The sequence below is a fragment of the Ovis aries genome, chromosome 5 (assembly GCF_016772045.2).
Source record: "Ovis aries strain OAR_USU_Benz2616 breed Rambouillet chromosome 5, ARS-UI_Ramb_v3.0, whole genome shotgun sequence".
In the NCBI taxonomy this organism is placed as follows: Eukaryota; Metazoa; Chordata; class Mammalia; order Artiodactyla; family Bovidae; genus Ovis; species Ovis aries.
In genome coordinates this window covers 1,281,389-1,309,001 of record NC_056058.1, presented here as the reverse complement: position 1 = coordinate 1,309,001, position 27,613 = coordinate 1,281,389, and the positions used below count along the sequence as shown (strand labels likewise).

Here is a 27,613-nt window from a genome sequence, read left to right as displayed (position 1 = left end):
GGATCATTCTATAAACTCTACCACCCACAGTGGGGTCACCAACAGCAGCAAGAATGAGGACGAGCTCCGTGAACTGGTTCAGCATGCTGTCCAGGATGGTTACTGTGTTTAATTAGGAAAGAAGGCAAAGTGCAGAAGAGTATATCTAGTATGTTGCCTTTTGTGTAAGAAAAAAGAGGAAATAGGAAAATTTGCATGTGGCTACTCGTATATGCAAAGTGAGAAAGAAGGGAAAAAAACCACAGGGCAGGCAAACCAGAAACTGAAGGGGAGTGTGGGTGGGGATGGGATGGCAGCAGAGACCCTTCTCTGAGCAGACTTTTGGAAATTTATGAATGTTTTATATTTATATTCTCAAAAATCAAAAAGAAAGACAGAGAATAAATAAAGTCCGTAAGGATGAGAAACACAGGTATCGTTTGGACTACAAGCCCTCAGGCTGAAGACCAAGAAAAAGCTAGACACATATGCAGCTCCAGCTTGTAGGATTCTGGAGGCAAAAGTCAGCAGCTCTGGAACTCTTGCCTGTGCAAGTATGTAGATAACATTTTGGGTAACGGGAGCTAGAATTTTACTATTGGTGAAATTTGGAGTTACGTAAGGGAGGAACAATAGAATGAACCCTGTGGTTTTAGATTTAAAACTGTCAGTGCAAACACGGCTTTTAACATAGAGACACAGGTAAATATATGCATCTCTGTGTGTGTGTGTTTGCACGCATGAATATACATATACACATCACATATATTTATGTATACATGCACACACAGCCTGTGTGTGTATACATATATCTCTTTCCCGGTTTTTTTCTCCCAAGAAGGCATGGACACAATGATACCATTTAGCGGTGAGCACACCTGGGCCCAGACTTTGGTTTCTATATACCATTGTCCACTAAAAAGAATAGGTCTTCTTGTCCTCGGAGGAATGGCTGATTCCAGTGCTGGAATAAGGGAAGTACTTGGATGCATTCTGAGAATCTTACTGTAATAGAAAACAAGGACAGGCTCAAAGGAAGGCGTGCGCAAGTCTAAAGATGCAGAAGCCAGTCTGAAGGCATACGTGCCCTGCGTGCATGCTAAGTCACTTCAGTCGCATCCGGCTCTTTGCGACCCTGTGGGTTGCAGCCCTCCAGGCTCCTCTGTCCATGCGATTGTCCAAGCAAGAATACTGGAGTGGGTTGCACTTCCTTCTCCAGGGGATCTTCCTGACCCAGGGATGAAACCCAGGTCTCTTTCGTCTCCTGCTCTGGCAGGTGGGTTCTTTACCACTAACCTAGGAAGCCCTGTTGAAGGCATCAGTTCAGTCAGTTCAGTCGCTCGGTTGTGTCCGACTCTTTGCGACCCCATGAATCACAGCATGCCAGGCCTCCCTGTCCAGCACCAACTCCCGGAGTTCACTCAGACTCACGTCCATCGAGTCCGTGATGCCATCCAGCCATCTCATTCTCGGTCGTCCCCTTCTCCTCCTGCCCCCAATTCCTCCCAGCATCAGAGTCTTTTCCAATGAGTCAACTCTGCACATGAGGTGGCCAAAGTACTGGAGCTTCAGCTTTAGCATCATTCCTTCCAAAGAAATCCCAGGGCTGATCTCCTTCAGAATGGACTGGTTGGATATCCTTGCAGTCCAAGGGACTCTCAAGAGTCTTCTCCAACACCACAGTTCAAAAGCATCAATTCTTCGGCGCTCAGCTTTCTTCACAGTCCAACTCTCACATCGATACATGACCACAGGAAAAACCATAGCCTTGACTAGACGGACCTTAGTCGGCAAAGTAATGTCTCTGCTTTTGAATATACTGTCTAGGTTGGTCATAACTTTTCTTCCAAGGAGTAAGCATCTTTTAATTTCATGGCTGCAGTCACCATCTGCAGTGATTTTGGAGCCGAAACCCACTGACCAAATCTCGGACAATATGTACATCAAAATAAATAATGGCAATAAAATATTATAACCCATTAAGTAAAATAAAATTTTATTTTTAATTTAAGAATTTGACTTCCCAATGATTCAGATAAGTAAATAAATAGAGAAGAAGGGGAAGCTCTTTCTTAGTAATAAAGGTAAAAAGAATGATGGAATTAGAAAATCATATTTGACCGCCATCTCCAGGCAAGAGTCACTGATACTTGTTAAAACAGGGGGGTGGAAGTTGGAGAACAAACAGGAGTTTTTACATATTCTCAAAATCTGGTTCTACAAAAATACTTACTTCAATGGGGGAAAAAGTGTTAAAGTCAAAGTCAGACAAGAAGCAGGTGAGGTAACACAACGAGGACTCCAGCAGCATCCAGGAAGTGAAAAATTACAGAAAGCGGGTAAGAAAATTGGCCAGTGTCAGAGTGGTTAAGCCATTCATGTCTGCTAACTGGGACTACTGAAGTCAGATTTTCTCTCTCTCCCAAAGACTGGTAGAAGAGGGGCCCCTGTCCTCCTGACTATGAAGTTTCAAGGGGAGGACACTCCTTGAGAAAGACACTGCTGGGATGTAAGAGGTACAAACACATCTTAAAGGGAAAGAGGAAGTTCTTACAAATTATAGATTTTTTAAAATAAGTACTCTAAGAACGGGGAAATCAGGAGCCTAACTTTAGGTGTTGGCTGGAACAAACGGTAAATTCTTGTGTCAGCCTAGAGCTTTTCCTAGCACTCATCTCAGGGATGGGCACAACCTCAAGCTGAGTTTGGGCAAAGTCCTTTAGGGTGAGGGTTTTCTCCAGGGTGTGTGGGCTGAGAGTTCTTGCAGTTCTCACAGAGAAACCAGCAGACACCATGCCAACAGCACAGGTAAACGTCACCAGGCTGACGTCACTGGTGCTGAGGACACCACTTCTGACTTTCCTGCCCAAAGTGCGTCATCAGTTATAATCCTCAGATAAACCCAAACAGGTAGGTCTCTGCAAAATAAGTGACCTGTGATCATGCAAGACCAAGAAAGATACATGAACTCATAAACAGTTTCATACTAAAAGAGACTGAAGACTTTTGGCAGCTGAACCCAACATGTAATCCTGGAGTCCATAAAAACAGTACTGGGGGACTTCCCTTGTCCAGTGGCTAAGAGTCCACGCTCCCAATGTTGGGGGCCTGGGTTCAATCCTTTGTCAGGGAACTAGATCCCGCATGCTCCAATAAAGTTCAAAGATATCCCAGGTGCCTCAACTGAGACTGAAGCAGCCAAATAAATAACAAAACAAAACACTATTGGGACGATTGGCAACATCAGGTTAAGGTGTTATTGATGAGATAACGATACTGACCTTTTAAACAACATAATGATTTAATATTTGTGTATATTGACAACTGTTGCTGTTGTTCTTGTTCCGCCACCAAATTGTGTCCAACTTTTTGTGACCTCCTGGGCTATAGCCTGCCAGGCTCCTCTATACATGGGGATTTCCAGGTAAGAATCTTAAAGTGGGTTGCCATTTCCTCTCCAGGGGGTCTTCCTGTACCACAGGTATCAAACCTGCATCTCCCACAATGACAGGTGGATTCTTTACCCCTGAGCCACCAGGGAAGCCAATTGCCCTAATGTTAATTTTCTGATTTTGCTCATTGTACTCTAGCTGTACAAGAGAATGTTCATACACACAGAAGTATTGATGAACAAAGAGCTATTTTGTTTGCAAATTATCCTCAAATGGCTCAGAAGGATAATATGTGTGTGTGTGTGTGTGTGTATGTCTCTGTGTGTGTCTGTGGGTACACAGAGAGAGAGAGACCAGAGACAGATAAATATAGTAAAACAATGGAAACCTGGGTTAAGACTGTATTGAAATTCTTTATATTCTTCTTTGCAAGCTTTAAGTATAAAATTATGTAAAAAAAAGTTTGGGGGGCAAAAATGCAACCCCAATCTGACATAAAAAGCAACTTAATTCCAAGTGGATTAGAGATGTCAGTGTGGAAGTTATCAAACTTTGACAATAAGGAAGGTAGGAGAATGGGCCTCCCTGGGGGCTGAGTGGTAAAGAACCCGCCTGCCGATGCAGGAGACATGGGTTTGATCCCTGGGTTGGGAAGATCCCCTGGAGAAAGAAAGAGCAACCGACTCCAGTACTCTTGCCTGGAGAATCCCACGGACAGGGAAGCATGGCAGGCTACAGTGCATGGGGACACAAAGGAGTCGGACACGACTGAGCGACTGAAGAGCCTGAGGGTGCGCGCTAGGACCCCTCTGGGGCTCGCCGGGGACATGCCACATCTGTGTCCACTGCAGACCCTGTAGTCCCGGGGACCTGCAGAGTCTTGCGGGCCAAGCAGCATCTGCTCGCCCTGCCGCAAAGGCCTTTCCCTCCTATGGCCCTGCTCACAGCTGACAGCCTTCTGCGTTACCTGGTGTGTGTCTCTGCAGGGTCCCCGGGTATGGAATATGCCGCCTCCAAGACCCAGGTTTTCTCTTCCTTTCATCATGCATCATGATAGGAGGTGCAAAGTGCAATGGCCTGTATTTAGCTCCAAGGGGATGTCTGAGATGTCACTGCCTGGTGACCTCGCCAAGGGGACAAGTCCCCGACCCTCTGGAGTGCCTGCGTCTTACCAAAGCCTTGATGTACTCAACGCTTCCTGCTCACCAGGTCAATTCACACCATGTCATCAATATAAGGACTCGCAACTCAAGCTGCCAAGAGTCCCTTGTCAGTGGAGACACACAGGATTCGCTTAATTTTCCCAGCAATGATGACAAACACAAGTGGAAAGCTGCCACCTGGGAAACTCATAAGAGACTCAGCATCAAGGTTTTTGTTGGCAGCAGGTCAAGCAGGTGCCCTCTGCTGGCATGTACTAAGATTCCAGGCTCCAAAAAGAAAGCAGGTGTTCAACATAAACCCAAACAATTTTGACACAGTGAGCCATTTTTATCAGGGGTGGGAACCCTCCCCAAATCTAAGTTCCCAGATGCTTTGCAAGCAGGTTGCAAGGACATCAGTCTCAGGACTGTTAGCTATTTCTCATACACTGCCAACCACCTCATGCGACCACGCTGATGAAGCATGCAGGAACCAGGGAATTGACCCAGTGGTTCATGTGAAAAAGACCTGGGCTGGGACTCTATTTGGGAAGCCAGAGTATGCTTGGATTGTCACCTGACTCCTAGGTTGCCCCGCATGCTCCAAGAAGGAAGTCAGTGATGGTGCTTTGGGTCCCTGGATGTCAGTGTTAAATCAGCTCTGTGTCCCACCCTCCTCAAAGACCCAAGAGTATGTATCCCTCTTTCCTTAGAGCATGCCATTTACCAAGGCAACGACGGATGCTCTAGTGATGGGGGCATAAGCGTTGCTCAAAAGCTTCTGCAGTCTGCAACGGGGGAAAGGAAGTGACATTATAGAACTGGGTTCCATGGGAAAGACAGAAATGATAAGAGTCAGAAATACCAGAGGCTAGAAATTCAGAAATTTTAAAATAAATGCTTAATTGAAAAAAAAGAAATGAAAGAGGTTAGATGGCAGCACAGAACTGTCGGGAACCAAGCGTCACTGATGACCTTGATGGTCAGCAAGATCAGGATGCTGGGATGGGAGGGGCAGCTCCCAGAGCAATGTTCCTAGTGGCGGAAGAGACGGACTGCTGGACAGCTGCAGCCAGACAGACGGACAAGCAGAAAGCCAGGTTAGCTGCCCCAGGGAAATTCATAATCCCTTATCCCGTTTCCAGACCTTAATTAGTTCTCAGACCCAGAACCTACTGACTGAGGTCAAGGCCAGGCCCCTGGTGAAAACTGCAATGCCTGGTCAGTGTTTCCTCCATTCTTCCCGAAAGGGGTCTACCCAGTTTACCCAGGTAAATGTTCTTGCTATCAAGATGGGAAAGCTTTTTTAAAAAAAATATAATTGACTTATAGTGATTCAATAGCGATCCAATATCTTTATAAACATTCCATGCGATCCCACGAGAGTTCTTTATATAATCTGGTTACAGGTCCTTCATCAAACATAGGTTTGCAAATATTTTCCCTGAGTCTATGGATTGCCTTTTAATTTTAGTAGTATGTTTGAGCAAAAATTTTAAATTTTGATGACGTTTAATTCAGTCCTTTCCCCTTACGGATCACTGGTGTTTGTTCTAAGAAACTTTTGCCTAAGCCGAGGTTGCAAATTCTTTCTCCTGTGTTTTCTTCAAGAAACTGTTATTGCTTTAGACTTTACAATTCGAAGTATGACCCATTTTGATCTACTTCTCAGATATGTGTGAGATAAGAATGCAAGGCTGTTTACACACCTCTGTATGTCCTCTGTCCCGGCAGCGTTTGTTGAAAAGGCTAGCCCTCTGACACGTCTGATGAAGGACTATTACCCCAAGGGCACCGAGAACTTGAAATGCAGCAACAAGAAACCAACTCAGTTTTTTTAAAACAGGTCAAAAGGCCTTGACACCCCCCCTCTCCGGAGGGCATACAGATGGCGAATAAGCACGTGAAGAGTGTTCCACATGACATGTCATCAGGGAATGCAAATCAAAATGACAAGATACCACTGCAGATCTCTGGACTGGCCAAAATCCAGTGCTGACACCACTGAATACCAGGTAAGATGTGGAGCAACAGGAGCTCTCGCCCATTGCTGGTGGGGGTGCAGCCGCTTCGAGAACAGCCGGCTGGTTTCTGACTAAACTAAACAGACTCTTATCATACGATCCCGCCGTCACAGTCTTTGGTGTTTACCAAAATGAGCTGAGAACTTACATCCACGCAAAGACCTGCACACAGAATAGATGCCTACAGCAGCTTCATTCATAGCTGCTGAAACCCGAAGACGACCAAGCTGTCCTTCAGCAGTGAACGGATAAATAAACTGGCACACCCAGACGGTGGGATATGATTCAGCACTGAAAAGAAGTGAGCTATTAAGTCATGGAAAGACATGGAGGAGCTTTAAATGCACACGACTGAGGGAACCCCATCTGAAAAGGCTACGGTGCTTCCAACCACATGGCATGGAGAAGATAAAACTGTAGAGCTGGCGGAAGGTTCCATGGTTTCCAGGGGGAGAACAGAAAGGCAGCCAGGCCACCTGGGTAGCCACTCACTTGCTCATTCATGCTTAGTTATGTTTCTCTGAGCATCTACATCACATGGGCAGGGCTTGGGGACCAGGCAGAGGAGAGTCATCTCCTCCCAGGTACTCCTACAAGGGTAGAGAGACGGAAATCCAACAAGGAAGACAGAGAGGGACAGGGTTGCCAGGGAAGGGTGCTCAGAGACCCTGGGGGTGCGTAAGGGACCCCGGGTGCCCAAACAGAATCACGCTGAGAAGGGCCAAGTTCAGAGCCATGAACTGTGAGCCGTGGATCCCAGTGTAGAGCACGAGCTGGGAACAAGGGGACCAAGTCAAGAGCAAGACATGATGCCATCCTGAATGTTATTTCTCTGTGCGTAAAGCTTAGGGTTGTGGTAAGAACTGTGGGCACACATCACTTCTGTGGCATTCTTGCCCAAATGAATAACCTCAGTCTAATCAGGTAAAGACATCAGAAAATCCAAACTGAGGGTCATCTACAAAAGAACTCACATTCCACAGCAGTGCTGACATGGTAAAAGATGAAGACACACTGAGGACCCATCCCGATGGCTCAGACTGGAGGACACATGATCCTGGTCCAGAAAAAGGATGTTATGGAACGACGTGCTAAAATGCGAATAAGGTCTGTAGATTAACTGTCAGCCTTAGATCAATGTTAGTCTCCTGGATTTAATCACAGTACCATTGTTATGTAATGGGATAACTTTTGAAGAAGCTAGGGGAAGGGTTTAAATCATCCTTTGTACTATTTTTTTTAATGCTTTGGCCAAGCTGCTCACCATGTGGGGTATTCATTCCCTCACCAGGGATGGAACCTGCACCCCCTGTGGTGGAACTGTGGCCCACCTGGGAAGCTCTTCTCTTTGTACTGTTTTTTAAAAGCAATTTTAGTGAGGTATAATTTACATACCATAACATTCACCCATCTTAAGTGTGAAATTCAGTGCTTTTTGGTAAATTTACTGACTTGTTCAAACTTCACCACAGTTCAGTTTTAGAACATTTTCATCATCTGTGTGGATCACAACAAACTGTGGAAAATTCTTAAAGATACGAGAATACCAGACCACCTTACCTGTCTCCTGTATGTGGGTCAAGAAGCAGCTGTTAGAACCTTACATGGAACCACTAACTGGTTCAAAAATGGGAAAGGAGTAGGACACAGGTGTATATTTTTATCCTGCTTATTTAACTTCTATCCAGATTACATTGTGCAAAATGCTGGATTGGATGGGATCAAGATTGCTGGGAAAAGTATTAACAACTTCATATATGCAGGTGATACCACTCTAATGGCAGAAAGCAAAGAGGAACTCAAGACCTCTTGATGAGGGTAAAAGAGGAAAGAAAAAGCTGGCTTAAAGCTCAACATAAAAAAACACAAACAACTAAGATCATGGCATCTGGTCACACAACTTCATGGCAAATAGAAAGAGAAAAAGTGGAAGCAGTGACAGATTTTTCTTTCCTTGGACTCCAAAATCACTGCAGATGGTGACTGCAACCATGAAGTTAAAAGATGCTTGCTCCTTGGAAAAAGAGCTATGACAAACCTAGACAGTGCATTCAAAAGCAGAGGCATCACTCTGCTGACAAAGGTCTGTCTAGTCAAAGCTATGGTTTTGCCAGTGGTCATGCACGGATGTGAGTGTTGGACTATAAAGAAGGCTGAGCGCTGAAGAATTGATGCTTTTGAATTGTGGTGCTGGAGAAGACTCTTGAGAGTCCCTCGGACTGCAAGGAAATCAAACCAGTCTGTCCTAAAGAGTGATGCTGAAGCTCCAATACTTTGGCCACCTGATGCAAAGAGCTGGCTCACTGGCAAAGACCCTGATCCTGGGAAAGATTGAGGACAAAAGTTGAAGAGGGCGGCAGAGGATGATATGGTTGGACAGCATCGCTGACTCGATGGACTATCCAGGAGACAGTGAAGGACAGGGAAGCCTGACATGCTGCAGTCCATGGGGCTGCAAAGAGTTGGAGAGGACTTAGAGACCGGACAGCGACTCCATCCCAGTGATGCTCCCAGCCCTGGGCCCCCAGTGGTCTGTTTTGTGTTTCCATGGTTTCCCCTTTTCTGGATGTTTTATAAAAAGAGAACTGAATGATGTGTGTTTTGAGTCTGCCACAATTTTGCATAATGTTTTAGAGGTCTATGTTAGTAGGACCCTGGGTGAAACTTAAATAAGATTTGTAAATATCTGATAGTATTATATCAATGTTAATTTCTGAGTTTACATAATTGAATTATAATTATATAATATAAGATTTAGAGGAAGCTGGGTAATAGGAAATGCGTGCTATTTTTGCAACTTTTTTGGTAAGTAAAATAATTTCAAAATAAATCTTTTTTTTAAACTTAAGCTTGGGGTCTGAATCGTGCACTGCTTATGCTTGTCTATGGTACTGAGACTATGGTTTCTTTTCAACAGAATGGTTTGGCTGGCTTTTCCATTTCCAGAGGTCCTTGGTGAGCTCAGTTTCCAGGACGTTCTTCAGGGAAAAGTAGGGGCTAGTACAGGAGCATAGGCCTGAGTCACTGAGGCATGGCCTGCAGGGGTTTCAGTTCAGTTAAGTCGCTCAGTCGTGTCTGATTCTTTGCTACCGCACGGAATGCAGCATGCCAGGCCTCCCTGTCCATCACCAACTCCTGGAGTTGGCTCAAACTCATGTCCATTGAGTCAGTGATGCCATCCAACCATCTCATCCTCTGTTATTCCCTTTTCCTCCTGCCTTCAATCTTTCCCAGCATCAGGGTCTTTTCTAATGAGTTGTTTCTTCGCATCAGGTGGCCAAACTATTGAAGCTTCAGCCTCAGCCTCAGTCCTTCCAACGAATATTCAGGACTGATTTCCTTTAGGATGGACTGGTTTGATCTCCTTGAAGTCCAAGGGACTCTCAAGAGTCTTCTGCAACACCACAGTTCAAAAGCATTAATTCTTCAGTGCTCAGCTTTCTTTATGGTCCAATTCTCACATCCATACATGACCACTGGAAAAACCATAGCCTAGACGGACATTTGTTGGCAAGGTAATGTCCCTGCTTTTAAATATGCTATCTAGGTTGGTCACAGCTTTTCTTCCAAGGAGCAAGCGTCTTTTCATTTCATGGTTGCAGTCACCACATGCAGTGATTTTGAAGCCAAAGAAAATAAAATCTGTCACTGTTTCCATTGATTCCCCATCTATTTGCCATGAAGTGATGGGACTGGATGTCATGATCTTAGGGTTTCTGCAGGGGTTTAGGGAGGGGCTTTTTCACTTCCCTTCAATGTTGGCACTTCCAGGGCTGGCTGCTAAGGAGGGTGAGTGGGTGGCCTCTGCATGGAAGGCCTTAGGCTCGACCTCTGTCAGCCTGAGCAAGGCCCAACCCTGAGAGACTGGGGAAGCTCAGAGAGAGGGAGGGAGGTGCAGATCAAGCGATCTGGAGAGGGTTTCAGGGCTGAGCCCCCAGCTGTTGCCTGGACATCTGCCCAGGGACTTCCTCAGAAGCTGCTGATAATTAGGCCTCAGCTTCCTGCTGCCAGCTCAGAACAGAGTCTGTCTGGGCCTCAGAGGAAATGAGAGCTTGTCAGAGAAGATAGCCTGAACATGTGCAGAGACGCATGGAGACACAGAGGCCCATGTACGAGCTTCACAACAATCGTAAACACCTTGACCGATGGGATCGCAGCATGGGGACACAGCCCACCTGTGGCGCACATGTCCCACCCTTCAGGGAGCCTGTCTAGGGCTGGAGGAAAGACCAGAGCACGTGTCCTAGAAGGGGCTGAACTGGTGGAGAGAGCTGGAGGACGCACCCGGCATCTGCTCCCTGGTACTTCTGTCTCTGTTTCAGTCATTTCCACACCACACAGCACCTGCTAACAGGAAGACCCGACCAAAGCGGAGCACAGACTTGGAGACCCAGCCCTGCTCCTGAGGAGCTCCCAGCAACCCCAGCTGACGTGCAGCTGGTTCTGGGGGGACAATAATGGACAAAGGGCATTCGCTGGGTGTTAAGCAGGCGATGAGAGGCCACAGGGAGTTCTTGGGGAGCCTAACAGGCAACAAAGCCGTCAGGCTGGCACCCAGGCTTGGGCAGCGAGGGCGGAGCTCCCCGGGTCACAGCACCACGATACAAGGAGACTCTCCAGTGGGACCAGGCAAAGGGGCGCCAGGGCGTCCTGGCAGCCCACCAGCCGGTGCAGCAGGGGCCGCCCCAGGACCCGGCTGCCCTGTCCCTCCCACAGCATGGCCTGCGCCCGCGTGCTTCTGCCTGTGCTTGTGTGCCAGTCTGGGCTCTGTCGCCACTGACCAAAACCCACTTCAGACCAACTTCAGCAAAAAGGAGAAGTGACCGTTTTACAAAATGGAAAAGCTGAACAGTCAGGGGCTTGTCTCAGGCAAGGCGGCCCCAGGGCTTCAGGACGTAAGCTGCCTCTCTTCTCACAGCCTAGCCCTGTGTTGGCTCCGTCTTCCTAAGAATGGCGAGAGGCTGGAAGTTGCCCTCAGGAATCTCCCTCCCATTCCGAGTTCCCTTCCTCAAAGTTCTAAGGAAGTTGCCAGGACTCCGGCTCACCATCTTGGGTCAGCCCTGGCCCCCACAGGCAGTTTTGGCCCGCGTGTCCGTCCCGCAGGCCCAGGGGTGGGAGGCGGCTCTGTCCAGGGCTCAGAAGATGAGTGTGGGCAGAGCTGAGGCTTCACGAAGAGGGGTGCTGGGCAGGCAGAAATGGCAGGTGACTGTGGGTACCAGGGCCAGAGGCCCAGAGAGGACAGGTTCAGCCATCCCGAGGGGGCTGACCAGGCCAGCCCGGTGGCCTTTGGGATGGCCCACGTGCACAGAGCTCAGGCAGCGGTGGAACTAGTGGACGTCAGGTTTTCTGGAAGGGAGCAAGGACTTGGCTGTGCCCGGTGTGGGCTGGGTGCTTGGAGTACCTTGTAGTCAGAGTTGCATGTTATAAAACAACCCCAGCGGGGGAGCGGGAGATACAGGAGTGGGCTGATAGGGGGCCGGGGCCAGGAGTGCATGAGGAGCCCGTGACCTGCGGCCAAGCAAGAGGCAACTGGGGCAGGCTGGGCCTTGGAAGGCGGCACAGGGGGTAGATTTGAGAATGAATTGGGAAGTGATGGCAATGGGTGGTTCAAGTAGGAGCGTCTCGATTCCTGAGATGAGATCCTGGACAAGAGGAGGTCTGGAGGGCCAGGTGGGATCTGCTGTGGTTGTGGGGCCTTTGGGAACACTCGGGTGACCTGGCAGCTGAAGCAAGCCTAGGGTGGACAGTTTGAGTTCTGCCAGCACAACGCTAGGCCCATAAGGGCCAAAAAGGACTGGGAGGAGGAGGCTGGGCTGTCCCCAGGCAACCACTCTCCCCCGCCCAGGCTCCATGTGGTCCTGTTTCCGCCTGCTCAGCTGCCCAGGCTCTCCCAGGCTGTGGCCACACCCCTCCCCACCCGCGCAGCCACTGAGGAGGGGCGGGGGGAGCGGGCCACTCTTCCTCTCCGGGCCCAGCCTCCGAGCAGCAGATGAGGGTGAGGAAGCCCCGCAGACGATCCGCCCGCAGGCCAGCCTGGCCTGCCGGAGCCGCCGCCACCATGAAGGACGAGGCAGCCCTTCTGGCCACTGTCACCCTCCTGGGCGTGCTGCTGCAAGGTGGGCTGGCTCCTGCTCGGGGGGTGGGTGGGCCTCGGGCCCCTGCGGTCTGCCTTCCTCCCTCCAGGCTCTGGGCAGGGTCGGGGGAGTGCTGGAAAGGCCAGGCCTAGGTGAGGGACAGCCCAGACTCCTGGGACTCGAGCTCTGCTGGCTCCAAAGGAAGGGATGCTCCAGGGCTGAAGGCCTGGCACTTTCCCCAAGTGGGAAGGGGAGAGACCCTGGAGGGGTGTCTGCAGGGCAAACTGTGAAACTCTGGGCAGGGACCATGGCTGAGAGGTGCCTGACCTAGGGGCGTCTCGATTCCTGAGATGCGATCCTGGACAAGAGGAGGTCTGGAGGGCCAGGTGGGATCTGCTGTGGTTGTGGGGCCTTTGGGAACACTCGGGTGACCTGGCAGCTGAAGCAAGCCTAGGGTGGACGGTTTGAGTTCTGCCAGCACAAGGCTAGGCCAATAAGGGCCAAAAGGACTGGGAGGAGGAAGAGGAGCAAAGGCCTAGGGGATGGGCAGGGAAATGGAAAAAGGCACCTGAGGGATGAGTGAGGTAGGCTTGGGGCTGGGGGTGGTCCCCTGAGCAGCATAAAGAGCCCTGGAGGCGGGCAGGGCTTTCAGTGAGAAAGTGGGCATCCAGCCATGTTAACCTGAGCAGGAGGGCAGGGTGCCAGCATGAATGGGCGTCCTGATGTTGGGTATAGAAGTGGGACAGCTGTGGGCCTGAGGCAGCCCTACTCCAGATGGCTGCTGCCCTCTCCACCTGTCTCCTCTCTGGGTGTCCCAGTGGGAGGACCCCATCCCCTGGCCCTGCCTTCAAAGGCACTCTCTTTATCCTGGAACTGTGTGAAGCTGGACCGGGCTGAAACCCCCAAAGGTGCCTGCTGAGTGCTCTTTTCAGATTGGCCCTAGATGACACATGCCTGGGACAGACATGCCCTAGGACGAGACACAGCCTGAGGCAGGGGCCCTGGAGCCATTGAGCAGACTGAGTTGATCTCCAGCCATACCAGCGAGCTCACCCATCAGGTCCTCCTCAGGTAGCCACCGGGCCGCCCTCCAGACCCTGCATGGTCCTGGCAAGGCCACCGTCCGTATTCACAGTGCACTTAGATTGAGCCCTATAGGAAGCCTGGCACCAAGGGCATCAGAGCCACAGAACTTGCAGGAAGATAGCTGGAGACACCCAGTACTGCAACTGTGTGTGTAGTGGGCACCTGGCCTGCGACCAAGTAGAATAGAAGGGTTCCTGCGCACTCAGGCTCTCAAGAGTCAGCCCCCACTCTCTCTGTACCCATCAGTGTCGGAAGGGAGAGCGGCAGAGGCCGGTGGTTTGGAGTTGGACTAGAAGAGTCCCAGCTGTTAACCACCTGGGGGCAGAGGAGAGGTTATCTAGACACCGACTGAGGCAGAGTCCAGAGAGGCTGAACAGAGAAACCGAGGCAGGACTGGACGCCACAGTTTGCAGGCACAGCAATCCAGGAGGTCCCTCCTGGTGAACTCTGTGGGTGGGGGAGCAGGGACGATGTCCCAAGGTGTGTACTCCCTTGAAGGTGGAAGGAGGCAGCCAACAGCCGCTCAGTTGGTAAAGAACCTGCCTGCAATACAGGAGACCCGGGTTCAATCCCTGGATCTGGAAGATCCCCTGGAGAAGGAAATGGCAACCCACTCCAGTATTCTTGCTTGGAAAATCCCTTGGACAAAGGAGCTTGGTGGGCTACAGTCCATGGGGTCTCAAACAGTCAGACAGGACTGGGCGACGAACACTTTGACTTTCACTGCCTTTTAGCGGGACTCCCCGTCCAAGGCCGTTGGCCACAGTCCATGCCTAGAGGGTGGGAATCGGGTATCTGCTTGTGTTTTGCAAGTCAAACTAACTCAGGAGCAAAGTCCTTTCGAGGGCAGGTGTCCTGTGACGTGTCATCCCTTCCTCCTACACTCACCGGGCTGGACAGGACCTCTCAGGGCCCCAGGCCCACACCCTGCCCTCTCTATTGCATGTCATGGACACCGGAGACGGGCGAGGTCCGGCGGTCCTCTTATGTTGGGCTTTAAAGGGGAGTCTCCACGAGCAGCGCGTGGAGCAGGGATCAAAGACGGGCAGCTGGGCCGGGAGTCAGGGTGCCGAGTCTGACTCCTGCAACACCTCCGTCCCCAGCCTACTTCTCTCTGCAGGTGATCTCGGCGCGCAGAGCCTTCCGCGTGTCGCCGCCGCTCACCACCGGCCCGCCGGAGTTCGAGCGCATCTACCGAGCCCAGTGAGCCGCGGCGGGAGGGCGCGGGGTGGGCCGCGAGGCAGCCCCCGGGCGGGCAGGCTCTGAGGGAGCGGCCGGCGCCTTCACGCTGCCCCGCCCGCGCCGCAGAGTGAACTGCAGCGAGTACTTCCCGCTGTTCCTCGCCACGCTCTGGGTGGCCGGCATCTTCTTTCACGAAGGTTTGGACGTGGGCGAGGGGCGCGCGCACCGGAGCCGGGGGGTCCCCGCAGCCGCGGGCTCACCGCAGCCCGCCCCGCCGCCCGCTCCCCTGCCCAGGCGCGGCGGCACTGTGCGGTCTGGTCTACCTGTTCGCGCGCCTGCGCTACTTCCAGGGCTACGCGCGCTCTGCGCAGCAGAGGTGAGAAGCGGGCCGGGGAAAGGCGGTAGACGGGCAGGGCGGGGACCGCCGAGGCCGCCGGCGGCGCGCGGGCGGGACCCGGCTGCTGGCTGGAGGCGGGTCCCTTTCGGGGCCCAGTGGGCGGGCTCCCGGTGGAGGCGGGCCGCGGGTCGGGCTGGGTTCGGCGCCCGGCCCCGCCGCCGCTGAGCCCCACTCGCAGGCTGGCCCCGCTGTACGCGAGCGCGCGCGCGCTCTGGCTTCTCGTGGCCCTGGCGGCCCTCGGCCTGCTCGCCCACTTCCTCCCGGCCGTGCTGCGCGCCACGCTCCTTGGACAGCTCCGGAAACTGCTGCTGAGGGCCTGAGACAGAGGACGCCTGGACGACGGAGCTGCAGTTGAACCGGAGCCTCCTCCAGTTTCTCATTAAAGCGTCCATGACAGGACCCCGAGTGCACTCTCTCGGTCGAAATGTGTCGCGCAATGCGGGTCGTAGAGCCTGCAGGGGCCTAACTTCGGCTGCCGGGCGGAGGCGGGGCTGCGGGAGGCACGAGGCCGCCCCTCCCCACCCCCCCGCCCCGGGGGAGCTCGATCGGGTCCCGGGTCCTGTCCTGTTCCCAGACCCCAGAGGCGCACGCTCGGGGCGCAGGCGCCCTTTCTCGCCGATGCTCACCCAGGGCTTCTCCCTGCGGTCAGTGCTTTCCTCGCCTGTCCCTCTCCTATGAACCCTGCCTCTCCGCTGACCCTCAGCCCCCCTATTCCGTGTACCCTGGCCGTCACAGCCAACACAAGGGACTTTTGGGGGTCGGCACTGGGTTACCAGCATCTAGATGCCTAGGTGGCACAGTGGTAAAGAATTCGCTTGCTGATGCAGGAGACACAGTAAACATGGGTTCCACCCCTGGGTAAGGAAGGTCCCCTGGAGGAGGAAATGGCAATCCACTCCACTATTCTTGCCTGGAAAATCCCATGGACAGAGGAGCGTGGTGGGACGGGGTCACCAGAGTCGGGCGCGACTGAGCACAGGTGTTGCGGGCAACCTGCTGCAGCCGGTAGAGCTGGGAAAGACGACGAACGGAATCAATCTGGTTGATTGGCGTGCTCCAAAATTCTTGCCTGGAGAATCCCAAGGACAGAGGAGCCTGGCGGGCCACAGTCCATGGGTTGCAAAAACTCGGACACGACTGAAGCGGCTTAGCACACACGCACAGGTGCTCTTCGGTAAACGTCTGGGTGTCTTGGGGCCCAGATCTGGAAGGAATGCGCACCAGGAATAGTCCCTAAGAGGTGGCTTTTAGGTGAGAATGGAGAGGAGAGGAACCAGGTAACAGCAAAGGCCCTGAGCCGGCTGAGACCCTAAGATGGGTCAGAGACCCATGAAGCCGCGCCTTGGAAACGGGGGTCAAAGCAGGGTGAGACCCATGAATGCGGGGAGAGGAGACGGGGGCGTGCCTTTGAGAGGCAGCTGCAGGCACTTCCACAGCTATGATGGGTGCTAGGGGGAGGGCTCGGAGGAAGGTCGTCTTGGAAGCAGGCGGTGGGGGGCAGATTCCACACTAGCTCCATCAGTTACCTAGTTACCAAGCCGCCACTCCCAGGAAATGGAGGCTAGGTCGTGCTGGGCCACTCGGCAAAGGCAGGGGCGCCTGATGATATAGCCGGATTAGAGGCGAACACGTCATTAACCCTTTATTACAAGGAACGCTCTCATAGAAGTATATGTGGACTTAACGTGAAAAAATCAAATGTATCCAAGAATAAAAAACACAGCACATAAAGTAGTATATGCATTCCAGTGTTCGCGCCAGAGACAGTGGGTGCCCAGGAAAAAGCTCTTCTAAAACGGCCTGGCCCAACGGGGCCAGGAGGGAGCGGCTCCGGGCGGCGCGGCCGGCCTCAGGCACAGTGTAGGCGCCGCCTGCCTCTTCCCCGCGGCCGGCGGGCGGGGCAGCACCAGTTCCTGGGGCCTCCGGGCCAGCGGCCACCCCAGGCCGGCGGAGCGCGGTCCCAGGCAGAACCCCGGTCCCAGGCAGAACCCCGGGCTGGGGCAGCCGTGCCTGGCCCTCCGGGGGCGGCGGCGACATCTCAGGTCTCCCGGGCTTCAGGACCAGCTAAAATGCACCTTCATAAGTCTCAGCTTAGTCAGCCTTTTTCAGGAAAATCTGGAAGAACCAGGCTCAGTATCAGCTGGGGTTTCAGGGAACGCTGGGGTTTAGCTGCTGGGTACAGCTCCCCATCCCCTGGCCCATGTCACCTCGCTCAGAATCACCCACACAGGTGAGTCTGTCTGGATGGAGAGGCGCAGTGCTTCCAGGGGGCCGAAAGCAGGGTCCACTTCACCCTGTGCCACGCCCTTGTAGAAGGAGCCTGGGGGAGTGCAGCAGTGAGAGGCCCAGAGCGCTGCTCATCGAGCCTCGCCCCCACCTCCGCTCGGTGGCCCCTCACTCACCTATCTGGAGGTAGCCATCAGGGCTCCGAGGGTACTGCAGAGTGACCGAATGGCCCTCCTGCAGGGCCTCCTTGTCTGACTGGGGGTTCTGGGGGCAAAATCAAGGGGCTGAAGCCGGTGGCTGTGGGAGGGGCAGGCCTCAGCGCACACCCACCCCCCCACCACACTCACATCAAAGGGCAACACCTCCACAGACGTGTTGAACAGCTTGTCCTCTGGGTGCTCGATGTTGCCACTGCGGAAGAAGAACCTGCGGCCAGACAGGCCTGTGAGCTGCTGCGGGAGGTGGGGGGGGCACTGCCTATGCATGACGCCCAGCAGAGAAAAGGCCAGGCCTGGGCTAGGACTGCAGTCGGTGGGGCACTGCCGAGGGATGACGCCCAGCAGAGAAGAGGCCAGGCCCGGGCCAGGACTGCAGTCGGTGGTGAGAGGGGAACAGGAAGGAAGACCAGAGTTCTCCAAATGGAGGAAACAGGCAAGTGTCAGACTCTTTTTTCCTTCTCTATACAAAATTAAAAGGAGGTAAAATTCTGTGTTGGCATGATGACACCTGGTTCCACCTGAACCTAACTTTTCTCAAACCTTGAGCTAACCAATGTTTTTCTTATGGAAGTGGTTTTCTTAAGCTATGTTAATGAACTATGTATTTACCCTAGACTGTCTTTCTTCAAGATGATTCTGCCTAAGACTCAGAACCAATAAGGGCTCAACAAACTGGTATATTTTACTCATACATTGTTCTCCTAATCTATGTTAATGAAGCTACATATTTACTTGGAAACCTGCCTTTCTTCATGATTCATGTCAATCGTTTTATGGCCCGGGATGACTCACGTGATGCCAATGTTACCTCAAAATGCATGTAGTGGATGAGGGGCCTGGTGCCACTCTGAGTTTTGAGACATCTCCTTTCTCTAATTAGCAACCTGCTTATAGGCATAAAACATACCGCTAAAAGCTAGCAGGGGGGCAACTCTTTCTGCCCTCTTCTGATATCTATGTCAGAAGCTTTCTCTATCTCTTTTATATTTTAATAAAACTTTATGACACAAAAGCTCTGAGCAATCAAGCCTTGTCTCTGGCCCCAGACTGAATTCCTCTCCTCTGGAGGCCAAGAATCCCGGAGTCTTTCATGGCTCAGCAACAACCTTTCAGTGGGCCCTGTGGTACTCGGCCAAGTTGGGCACCACCCAAAGCAGTCATTGGACTGTACAAAGCAACTTACTCATAAGGCCGAGGGTGACGGGCAATGTCACCAAGCTCCTGTGGGCGATGCTGGACTTGCCTTTATGAAGTAGCTACTGTTGCTTCTTTTTTGTCCTCACCATATGCAGCTTATGGATCTTATTTTGCCAATCAGGGCCTGAACCCGGTTCCACAGCAGTGAAAGCCTGAGTCTTTCCATTGGACCACTGGGGAATTCTGTAGCTACTGTTCTGAGCTATACTTTTCAGATAAGAAAACCTAACAACATTAAATAATCTGCTGGGGGGGGGGGTCACAGAGGGGAATCTGTAGGGTCAGAAATTTGTGGTGAGGCTTCAACTGCGGTAGCCACCCTACCCCTCCCCCAAAGTGGGTCTGTGGGCGCTGGTACTGACCGCTCCAGTCGCAGCGGCTGGAAGAAGCGGAAGCGGATGAAGTCCCCTGCAGAGGGCGTGAAGGCCCAGAAGAAATCCTCGTGCAAATAGGCCTTCTCCAGGGTGAAGTGCTGGTACGTCTTGAGGCTCGTGCTCACCTCTGCTGGTGGGTTCACGTGCTCCATCCGCAGCGCGTGCTTCCCAAAGTCCTTGTCCTAGTGGCGGAGGGACAGAGGTGCTCGGGTGGGCCCTGGGCTGCCCTGCCGCCTCCTCGCCCGAGCTCGGCCCGGGCTCTGCTGTGCTCGACCAGCTCCAGTACGGCACTGCCCACCTTCAGTTTCTGGATCTTGCCCGCCAGTGAGGAGTGGGTGCCCACGTGCTGGAAGAGGGAAGGCTTGAAGCGGATCCGCAGGTTGGCCTTCTGCCGGTCGCAGTGCTTCTGTGGAGGGAGGGTGACACACTGGGGCTGAAGACAGAAACTCCTCCAGCCAGCAACACAGTCTTCTCCTGTCGGGCACACGATCACCAACACAGTCCCTGAAGGAGGCTGCTTGCTCCACCACCCCGCCCGCCTCTGCGCAGGCCCTGCTCACCGCATCCTTCTCAGGGTTGCAGACCTTCACCCAAAGAATGTGGTCCAGGAGCCAGTCGATGGGCTTGTCCCGGTAGAACATAAGGATGAACTCCACAATGACGCTCAGGTCCAGAGACTTGAACATCTTCCCTGAGAGTAGGAGCAGGGGGAAAGGGTGCTGAGAAGGCAGCGCTGCCGTGACCTACATCCTCTTAATCCCTCTGGGGGACTCTGGGGAGGGTCCTATAGCAAAACCTCTGGCTGGCTGCAGGCAGGTGCGGGTAAGAAGAGGGCAGATGGGCTGGTGAGCCCAAACATCTTGATGCAGAGGGGCAGGCAGGAATGTAGGTCAGGAGGGGCTACAGCGGGCACTCGAGGAAAGGCTCAGAGCCTGACCTGGGCTTGGGAACAGGGCAGGGGGCTGAGAGCTGATGACAGAGGCAGAAGTGGGCTGGAGAGAGATTCTGGTCAGGCCAGTTGGGCAGGGAGGGGGCTGGCACACCAATGAAACCCAGCTGGGAGAACTCCAGGATCATCCAGTCCTCCGAGGGCTGCTGGAGTGCAAAGTTCTTCATGGTGCTCAGGTAGTTGGGCTTGGCTATGATGTCGTCTTCCAGCTGCACAGTGGTGGGTAGGCAGAAGAGGCCAGGACTCAGGACGGGCACAGGGAGGGCAGGGCTTGCCACCCAGGCCCGTACCGGGGGAAAGGGGGCCGGAGCAGGGAATCAGTGCTCACCTGCACGTAGTAGATGCCTTTGGACTGGGCATACATCATGAGGAAGCAGTAATCAAGGTTCTGTTTGGTCCTCCACCTGTGGACCAGGGGAAGGGGCCTCAAGAGCTCAGACCCCTCCACCTCCAGTGTGGCCACCACACAGGCCACTGAGTGGGTAGCAGGCCCCCCTGCCCCTGTGCAGGGGTCCTCAAATGGAACAATGGAGGCAGTGCAGAAAAGGACTCGGGACTCAAGACACCCAGAAGCTAGGTTCCTTAGCACAGGGGGACAGGCTGCTGGGGGCAGAGGGAGAGGGGTAGGACTAGTACCTGACTCTCTCCTTGGGGTCTCCAAAGGACTCTCGGAGGCGGGAGAAGTCAGGGTAGAAGTGGGGAGAAGGGGAGATGACTTCCAGGAGCCCAGAATGGATCTCCGTAGGGAACCTGGGGACAGCAAGGCCCAGTGAGTGTGCAGCCTCCAGGGACCAGAGCAGGGGCAGAACTGAGCTAACTAGACCCCATCCTTTACCTAAAGCCCACCAGGCAGACCTCCCCCAGTACCACACCCATCCTGCTGACACACAGAGGCTTCAGAGGGGTTGGGTCAGCTCTACACACCCACCCCCACAGCCAAGAAGGGAAGCACCCTTTCCCACAGACGGAAGGCTCCTGCTGCCCAGCGCCTCACAGAGTCCTCCCTTCACCAGCCTTGCTGGGCCGCCAGTACTCACAAGGCCTTGATATTCTCTGTCACCAGCGAGGTATACTGTGGGTCAGTCTGTGGGAAGACCAAGTGCCCTCCCTGAGTCAGGCTGTCACCCCAAATGGCCTGGAAGAAAAGGCTGGGGCAAGGACACGGCTCTTTCTCCCACCATCCTAAAGGCTAAGTAAGGCTGGGCCTAGGGACCATAGGTGCCTCAGAGAAAGCCCTTCTAGATACCTGGGGCCAAGAGGTGGGGCGGACTATGTAACTTCACATCCCTAGGAGGAGAAGGTAAACTGTCTCTTTTAACTTTTTACCTTGGCAAGTTTCTGAATGAAACCAACTGAACTTGTGAGCCTCTTCCTCCGAAACCCTGCTGTTTCCCTCTCCCCACTCCTCTCTGCCCCGCACTGAGCACCCCGGCCTGGCCCTGCCCACTCGCCTCGGCAATCAGCACCACGATGACCGAGTCCTCCTTCTCCTGCGGGCTCAGTTCCGAGATGAGCGAGTGCAGCGTGTCAGTCAGGTAGGAGTGCACCTCACGCCGCACACTAGGGATGCCCATCACCACCGACACTGCGGGGATGCGGAGGGTCGGCCCTGGGCACGCGGGGGAGCGCCCCGCCGCCCGCCTTCGGCCTCTCCGGGGCCCCTACCTCCGGTGCGGCCCTGGCCCACGCGCACGGCCGGCTGCAGGCTGCTTTCCTTGGCCAGCAGGTGCGGCAGGTGGTGGAAGACCGTGGGAAGGTGCAGCACGTGCTTGTGCGAAACGTTCCAGGGCTTCAGGCGCGGGTCCTCTGGGTGGGTCGGGAAGGGGCAGGTCAGACGAGGAGCTTACCCACCAGCTTGGCGCCCCCACCGTCCCGCTCCCCCGCCTCACCAGGTAGGCGGCCCCAGGTGCGATTGCTGTCTCCATCTCGAAGCGCCTGTCTCTCGGACATGGCCCTCTTGATCTCATCCAGCACCAGGTTGAGCTCCTTGGAGCGCTTGAGGCTCTCCTGCTCGGCTGCATGCAAGCGGTCCCGCAGGGCCAGGAACTCCCGCTGGTAGACGTCCACCACATCACCTGTGGGTGGTATGCACACTGTCACTAGGGGGCAGCCTAGAGCTGACCTGCTGCCCCATGAGTGTGTCAGCACACACATCTGTTCACATCTGTTCTCATGCCTGCTACATGTGAGTCACATGGGCTTATGTAAAAGTCACTCTGAAGTCACAGTGACACTCACACCTGCGGAAGAAAAGCCTCCAAAGGGGGAATGAGTCCTCTCCAGGGCTCTCCCTTTATTTTCTCCACTGAGGAGATGTCTCGAGTGGGAAGGCTGCAGGATCACTTCCAGGCCTAGGTGGTCAAACTAAGCTGGAGGTGGAAAAGGCCAGGACTGAATGCTCTCCTCCCAGTAGCTCTCACAGCCCCTTCCTGCTTCTCCTTGCAGCATCTCCTCCTTCAGGAGGTAGGACATCCAAGGGCCCATCCAAGACCCGCCTTCCTCAAGCAGTTCTGATGTTGAGGCCAGCCTTCCCCTGTTCCTTCTTTCAGCCTCTGCACCTTGCTTCCCACCCTGCTTCACAGAGATCACAGGCAGCCCCGTCCCCAAGGCTCCCTGGGGACAGGAAACCTCCCTGAACATCCCCTCCTATCCTGCAAGTAGGACTGAGCCCCAGACACGCATTCATCACTGTCCCCATGGCGGACATTCTACACTAGACACCAGCTCTGGATTCATAATCGCACACAGTAGGGGGGTGGGGAGATTGCTGCAGTTACAGCCCCCAGTGCTCACAGGTCCCTCAGCAATTAACAGCAGAGAGGGAACCCAAGCTCTGAATGCCCTGAGGCCTGCTTTTCTGAAGAGCTGTCCCAGGCCTGTACCATGCCACCCAGAGAGACCTGTATCAGAACCTCCAGCGGGGTCCCATCTGCAGGCTCCGAGGTGGACATGGGCCTGAAGCAGCACAGAGGTGGGGCTGCCTGACAGTGGACAGGGAGCCCCAGGGTGCCAAGTACCTGGCTCCACTGGCCTGGCAGGGCCGAGCAATCAAGAATGAGACAAAAACAACAGCGCTATCTGCTGCTGCTGCTGAGGCAGCCCGGTCCTGCCAGGCTGTTCCTCTCAAGGCCTCTTCGAATCTGGCTTTTGCCCTCTTTGTTTGCTATCACACACACTGCCTTTTCCTTGTCTGACATCTATGCTTTCACACATGCTTGTTTCATCTGCCTGGGATTCCCTTTTCTCTTCTGGGCCTAATGAAAGCCCATGGAGCCTTCAAGGCCTCGGTGCAAAAATCACCAGGTCTCGGAAGCCTTCCAGATTTCTCCCCTCTCATCCTCAGGCAGCTCTTATATTCCTTGATCCCTCAGGGGGATCACAACCCCCAGAATGCCCCGGGATGGTGTCACTTTGCCACAACCAGATACTCCAAAGGTCATGACCAAGGCAAAATTCGGTCATCCCAGGATACCCCCTCCTGTAGCTAGGGCAGAGGCCTAAGTGCTAAGTTCTGGAAAAAGAGAAAGGAGCAGCCCCTAGGAAGGACAGAGAGGCCTGAGTAGGGGGAGAGCAGGGGAGCTAAGCAGGTCCTTGATAAGGCACTCCAAAGTCAGAAGCTTGCCCCAGGCTCCCTCCCCACACACTGCCCCTGGAGCCAAAGGCCAGGCTTCTGTGCTCAGGACAGCCCTACTGGGGAGGGAGTTAGGAGTCAGGTTACCAGATCTTTGAGGCTCTGCTCTGCGTTCCAAAGCCAGGTTACCCCAGAAACCTGACCTTTTAAACAGGGAGCTGGCCACCCCCATCACTCCCCCGCCCAGCGGCCAACAGGAAGTGTAAGTGGGGAGTGCTGAGGCACAGTAGGACATGGTTCAGAGCTGCCTAAGCAGGTAGGTGGCCTTCCTCTTGCAGTCTCCACCTACCTACCTACTGTCCCTGATGCCCACCCCAATGCTACTGGCTATACCCAAGGAAGCCCCCTGCAGCGGGGCCCTCTGTGAGGTGGAGGGAGTGTAAGGAGGCCTCACACTCTCTGCCTGCTGCCCCTGCTCCCCCTAAACATGGCCTTCTCTGATTTTTAAGTAGGCTGTGCTCTGTCCAGCCTGTCCTAGGTGGGCCCAGAGGTGGGCCCTGCTGACCCGAATCACCTGACCACTGAGGCCTGGGCACAGCCTGCTCCCTACCCTGGTCCTCTTGCTAGAAGCTTTCCTCTTTCCAAGTCCTGGGGGCAGCTGTGGTCACACTACTGGAGACTTTCCTGCACCTCCCTCTACCAGAAGGCAAAATAATCAAGATATCTGAGGCCACAGACCACAAGCTTCCCTTTGGGTCCCTCTTCATTAAAGAAACAGATTTCAAGGTTGAAGCTGGGGCACAGACCTTGTGCCCTGTACTGAGAGATGGAAAAATAGGCTCGGAGAGGCACATGCAGGTGCCAGGCCCAGTGAAGGTCTGTTGTTAACCTGCAGTGGGGCAGAAGCATGGAGAAGGGGGCAGGTGTCCACCTCCTCTCCAGGATTTGCATCCACTCTCCCAGGGGTCAAGACATCCATCATTGCTGAGAGGCGAGAGCCTAGACACGGGGAGAGCTGTGTGGCTCAGGCTAACCCCCTGGAGAGTCTGCTGTCTTCCCTGGGGACCTTTCGCAGGGCTATAACTGGAGCATTAGTGGAGCTGATGCACAAATTTTGTCAAGGCTGGATGTGAAAGTGAGCCTGAAACCTGCAGCCCGGGTCTTGGCAAGGCCTATGTGTCCTTCCTGGCCCTTGGCTTCCAGGATGCCACCTGCTCCTACTTTCCTTTCTCTCTGGCTCCCTGCCCACCTCTTCCCTTCCCTACAGATCTGGGTTCCTCTGCTTTTCCTCTAAGCATCCCTGCTGGGGCCAGCCCTCTCCTGAGTCCCATATTCACTGCAAACTGGAAGCCAAGGTCCAGTCTGGTCTCCGATTTAGTCTGGCTTCCCTACAGGCTGAATACAGTCACCTCAGTGTAAAAATGAGAAAGGTTCATATAAGAGCCCAGACTCAGGCTTCTCTTCAGGACTTTAAAGACCAGATCCTACTGGGCCCCCCAAAAGAGTAGCAGCCCTCAGTAGCGAAGGCCCAGGTGACCCTCTTGTCACATGTCACAGGCTTCTGGGCTTTCAGGCCCCAGGGACAAGGACTCTGCATCTGAACCCCACTTCTTTGACCAGGCTCCTGGATGCTTCCCTTAGGGAGCTGCTACTGCTGCTGCTAAGAAGCTTCAGGTGTGTCCGACTCTTCGCAACCCCATGGGCTGTAGTCTGCCAGGCTCCTCCGTCCATGGGATTCTCCAGGCAAGAATACTGGAGTGGGTTGCCACGCCAAGAGATCTTCCCGACCCAGGGATTGAACCCACTTCTCTTAAGCCTCCTGCATTGGCAGGCAGGTTCTTTACCACCAGGGCCGCCTGGGAAGCCCCTAGGGAGAGCAGGCCTAAATGGAGCCGTGGGCATCCCCCTCACTCCCATGCTCCTGGACACTGTGGCTAGTCAGACTCACAGTCTGGTGTCCTGGCACAGGTAGGGGTCTGGCACTGCAATTCCTGCCATCCAGCTGAGAGCACGCAGCTGCTGCAAGAGGCACCTGGGAACTGTGGCCTCGCCCAGCGCAGGGTGCAAGGGCTCACTACTTCACTCACAGCTGAACAAACGTGCCCCAGCCCATGAGGTACGGCCCCACCCTGGCCTCCAAGCCAGTCTGCCTACCTGGCCACTCTCCCGAGGGTCCAAAGTGTCCTCCCCTAGGTGGCACACCTCACCTGCACAGAACTCTGCCCCAGCCATGCCCTTCCCTGGGTCGAACACTCCACATACAGAGACCTACAGAGAACTCTGCGCCAGCCGTGGCCTCTACGGACCAAGTCCTAGGGTTCTCCGTCCAGGCCTCCTGGTGCCCCAAGGACAGCCCAAGCCTCCACCCAAACAGGGCTGGGCTGAGCTGGGCGGACAGGAGCCAGATGGGGACACGGGGACTTCGAGGGTCAGAAGCCTCTGCTGGGGACAGAGAAGCAGGAGGTGGGAGTGAGGCTGAGGTCAGCAGCCTCAGCCCGATCCTGCCTAGGCCTCCTGCAGGGAAAGCTAGAGGCAGGAAGGAAGCAGCTTTTCCTGCTGCCTCTGGTGCTGCAGGCTGGGTCGACAGAGGCCTGCGAGGGCCTCCTCAGCCTTGTGCCCTCAGCTAAGGCTCCACTCAGCCCCATCCATCCCAACCAGCATGGAGCCAGTGCTGGGGTCTGCCCCCTCAGCCCGAAGTGTGCTAGCAGACTCGGAGGGCCTCGGCGGTGGACTGGCCAGCTGCAGCAAACTTCACGTGAGGCCACATAACGCAAGTGAAGCGGTCGCCAGGTGGGCTGCTCCTGAGGCCCCCACGGCACCCCGCAGGCCGGCAGCCCGAGGAAGGCTTCCCCGTGGAGGAGTCCTGGGGCCAGAGGTTCCGCAGGAGGGCTGCTGAGGCCCTCGGGGGCCGCACGCGGAGCCGGCCGGGGCGGCGCGGTGGTGGGACGTGACAGCGCCGCCTGCACGACCGCCTGCCACTTGACGCGGCTCTCCGGAACGGGGCATCCGCGCGCCCGGAGCCGCCGGAGCCGCCTCTGCCCCTGCGCCTCCCTTCCCTCTCCGGGAACTCCGAGCTCCCCCGCTCGCCAGAGGGGGCGACCCGCCCCAGCGCGGGCACAACTCGCGGAGGCCAGTCCCGGGCGCCCGCCCGGCCCCCTGCTCGAGGCCCGGCCCCGGCCCGGGGGCAATGTCGTTACTCCGGCAGCAAACAAGTGGGGGCGCGCCGGGAGGGGCGTCCGCCCGCGCCGGCCGGGCGGGGAGGGGGCGCGGGCGCCGGCTTCCGGCCGCCTTCCGCGGCGGGCGCCCGAGCCCCGCGGCCCAGGCCGGCGCCCGGGGCGGGCGGGGAGCGGGGCCGCGCCGGCGGGGAGGGGCTCACCTTTCTGGCCGCTGAGCGCCGCGTACCAGGAGAGCGAGAAGAAGGCGCACAGGCAGAAGAGCAGCAGCGTCAGGAAGGCGCCATTGCGGAGCCTCATCTCCTCAGGTACGCGGTGGGCGCCGGCGGGGCCGAGGCCGCATGGCCCGGGGGGCCGGGGCCGGAGCGCCGGGACCGGGAGGCTGCAGGGGCCCCGGCCCCGGGGCGGGGAGGGGCTGCGAGCCCGGGGCCGGGCGGAGCTGCGGGCCGGCCTGCCGGGCTGCGGGCCGGGCCGGGCGCCGCGCCGCCGGCTGCTCCAGGCTGTGGGAAGCGGACGGCCTAGGCGCGGCGCTCGGGCCGGGCCGGGCCGGGCTGGCTTAGGCTGGGCGGCGAGAGCCGCGGCCCGGCCTGGATCCTGGGCCGCCGCGGAGTTGGCTGCGAAGGGCGGGG

At 55.1% G+C, this 27,613-nt stretch overlaps 3 protein-coding genes across 5 annotated transcripts in view; 2 read left to right on the top strand and 1 right to left on the bottom strand.

Moving 5' to 3' along the window:
• Positions 1–12,518: 12,518 nt before the first annotated feature.
• LTC4S (leukotriene C4 synthase) lies at positions 12,519–15,675 on the top strand. Of its 2 annotated transcripts, none has more exons than XM_042250859.2 (5): positions 12,519–12,653; positions 14,818–14,900; positions 15,006–15,076; positions 15,174–15,255; positions 15,455–15,675. In XM_042250859.2, the coding sequence occupies exons 1-5, from the start codon at positions 12,527–12,529 to the stop codon at positions 15,629–15,631; spliced, it is 540 nt and encodes a 179-aa protein (XP_042106793.1). In that variant the 5' UTR covers positions 12,519–12,526; the 3' UTR covers positions 15,632–15,675. The 2 variants fall into 2 exon arrangements, with proteins under 2 accessions (XP_042106793.1, XP_027826448.2); XM_027970647.3 differs by having other exon boundaries at positions 14,801–14,900.
• A 1,230-nt stretch (positions 15,676–16,905) lies between these two features.
• Positions 16,906–27,596, bottom strand: MGAT4B (alpha-1,3-mannosyl-glycoprotein 4-beta-N-acetylglucosaminyltransferase B). The gene is made up of 15 exons (XM_027969277.3): positions 27,188–27,596; positions 22,130–22,315; positions 21,906–22,046; positions 21,692–21,825; positions 21,278–21,324; positions 20,877–20,990; positions 20,569–20,644; positions 20,335–20,449; positions 19,852–19,982; positions 19,590–19,697; positions 19,280–19,473; positions 17,850–17,928; positions 17,679–17,766; positions 17,484–17,596; positions 16,906–17,391 (listed from the first exon to the last, which is right to left on the bottom strand). Exons 1-15 carry the CDS (start codon positions 27,282–27,284, stop codon positions 17,368–17,370), a joined length of 1,647 nt encoding a protein of 548 aa, XP_027825078.1. The 5' UTR covers positions 27,285–27,596; the 3' UTR covers positions 16,906–17,367.
• SQSTM1 (sequestosome 1) overlaps positions 27,084–27,613 on the top strand; it is an 86,540-nt gene continuing 86,010 nt past the window's right edge. For both annotated transcript variants that reach the window (XM_042249330.2, XM_060415262.1), the window contains exon 1: positions 27,084–27,292. The gene's annotated coding sequence lies outside the window, so the exon portion shown is untranslated. The remainder of the gene's footprint in view (positions 27,293–27,613) is intronic.

What these genes read in the sequence shown, in the direction of transcription:
- MGAT4B (XM_027969277.3), bottom strand. Translation starts at nt 27,284, where the DNA reads ATGAGGCTCCGCAATGGCGCCTTCCTGACGCTGCTGCTCTTCTGCCTG. An exon ending in CACCTGGGGCCGCCTACCTG is followed by an intron (nt 22,047 to 22,129) that starts GTGAGGCGGGGG and finishes CGACCCACCCAG; the next exon opens with AGGACCCGCGCCTGAAGCCC. An exon ending in ACAGAGAATATCAAGGCCTT is followed by an intron (nt 20,991 to 21,277) that starts GTGAGTACTGGC and finishes TGCTGTCCCCAG; the next exon opens with GTTCCCTACGGAGATCCATT.
- LTC4S (XM_042250859.2), top strand. Translation starts at nt 12,527, where the DNA reads ATGAGGGTGAGGAAGCCCCGCAGACGATCCGCCCGCAGGCCAGCCTGG. An exon ending in GAGCGCATCTACCGAGCCCA is followed by an intron (nt 14,901 to 15,005) that starts GTGAGCCGCGGC and finishes CCCGCGCCGCAG; the next exon opens with AGTGAACTGCAGCGAGTACT. An exon ending in CGGCATCTTCTTTCACGAAG is followed by an intron (nt 15,077 to 15,173) that starts GTTTGGACGTGG and finishes TCCCCTGCCCAG; the next exon opens with GCGCGGCGGCACTGTGCGGT.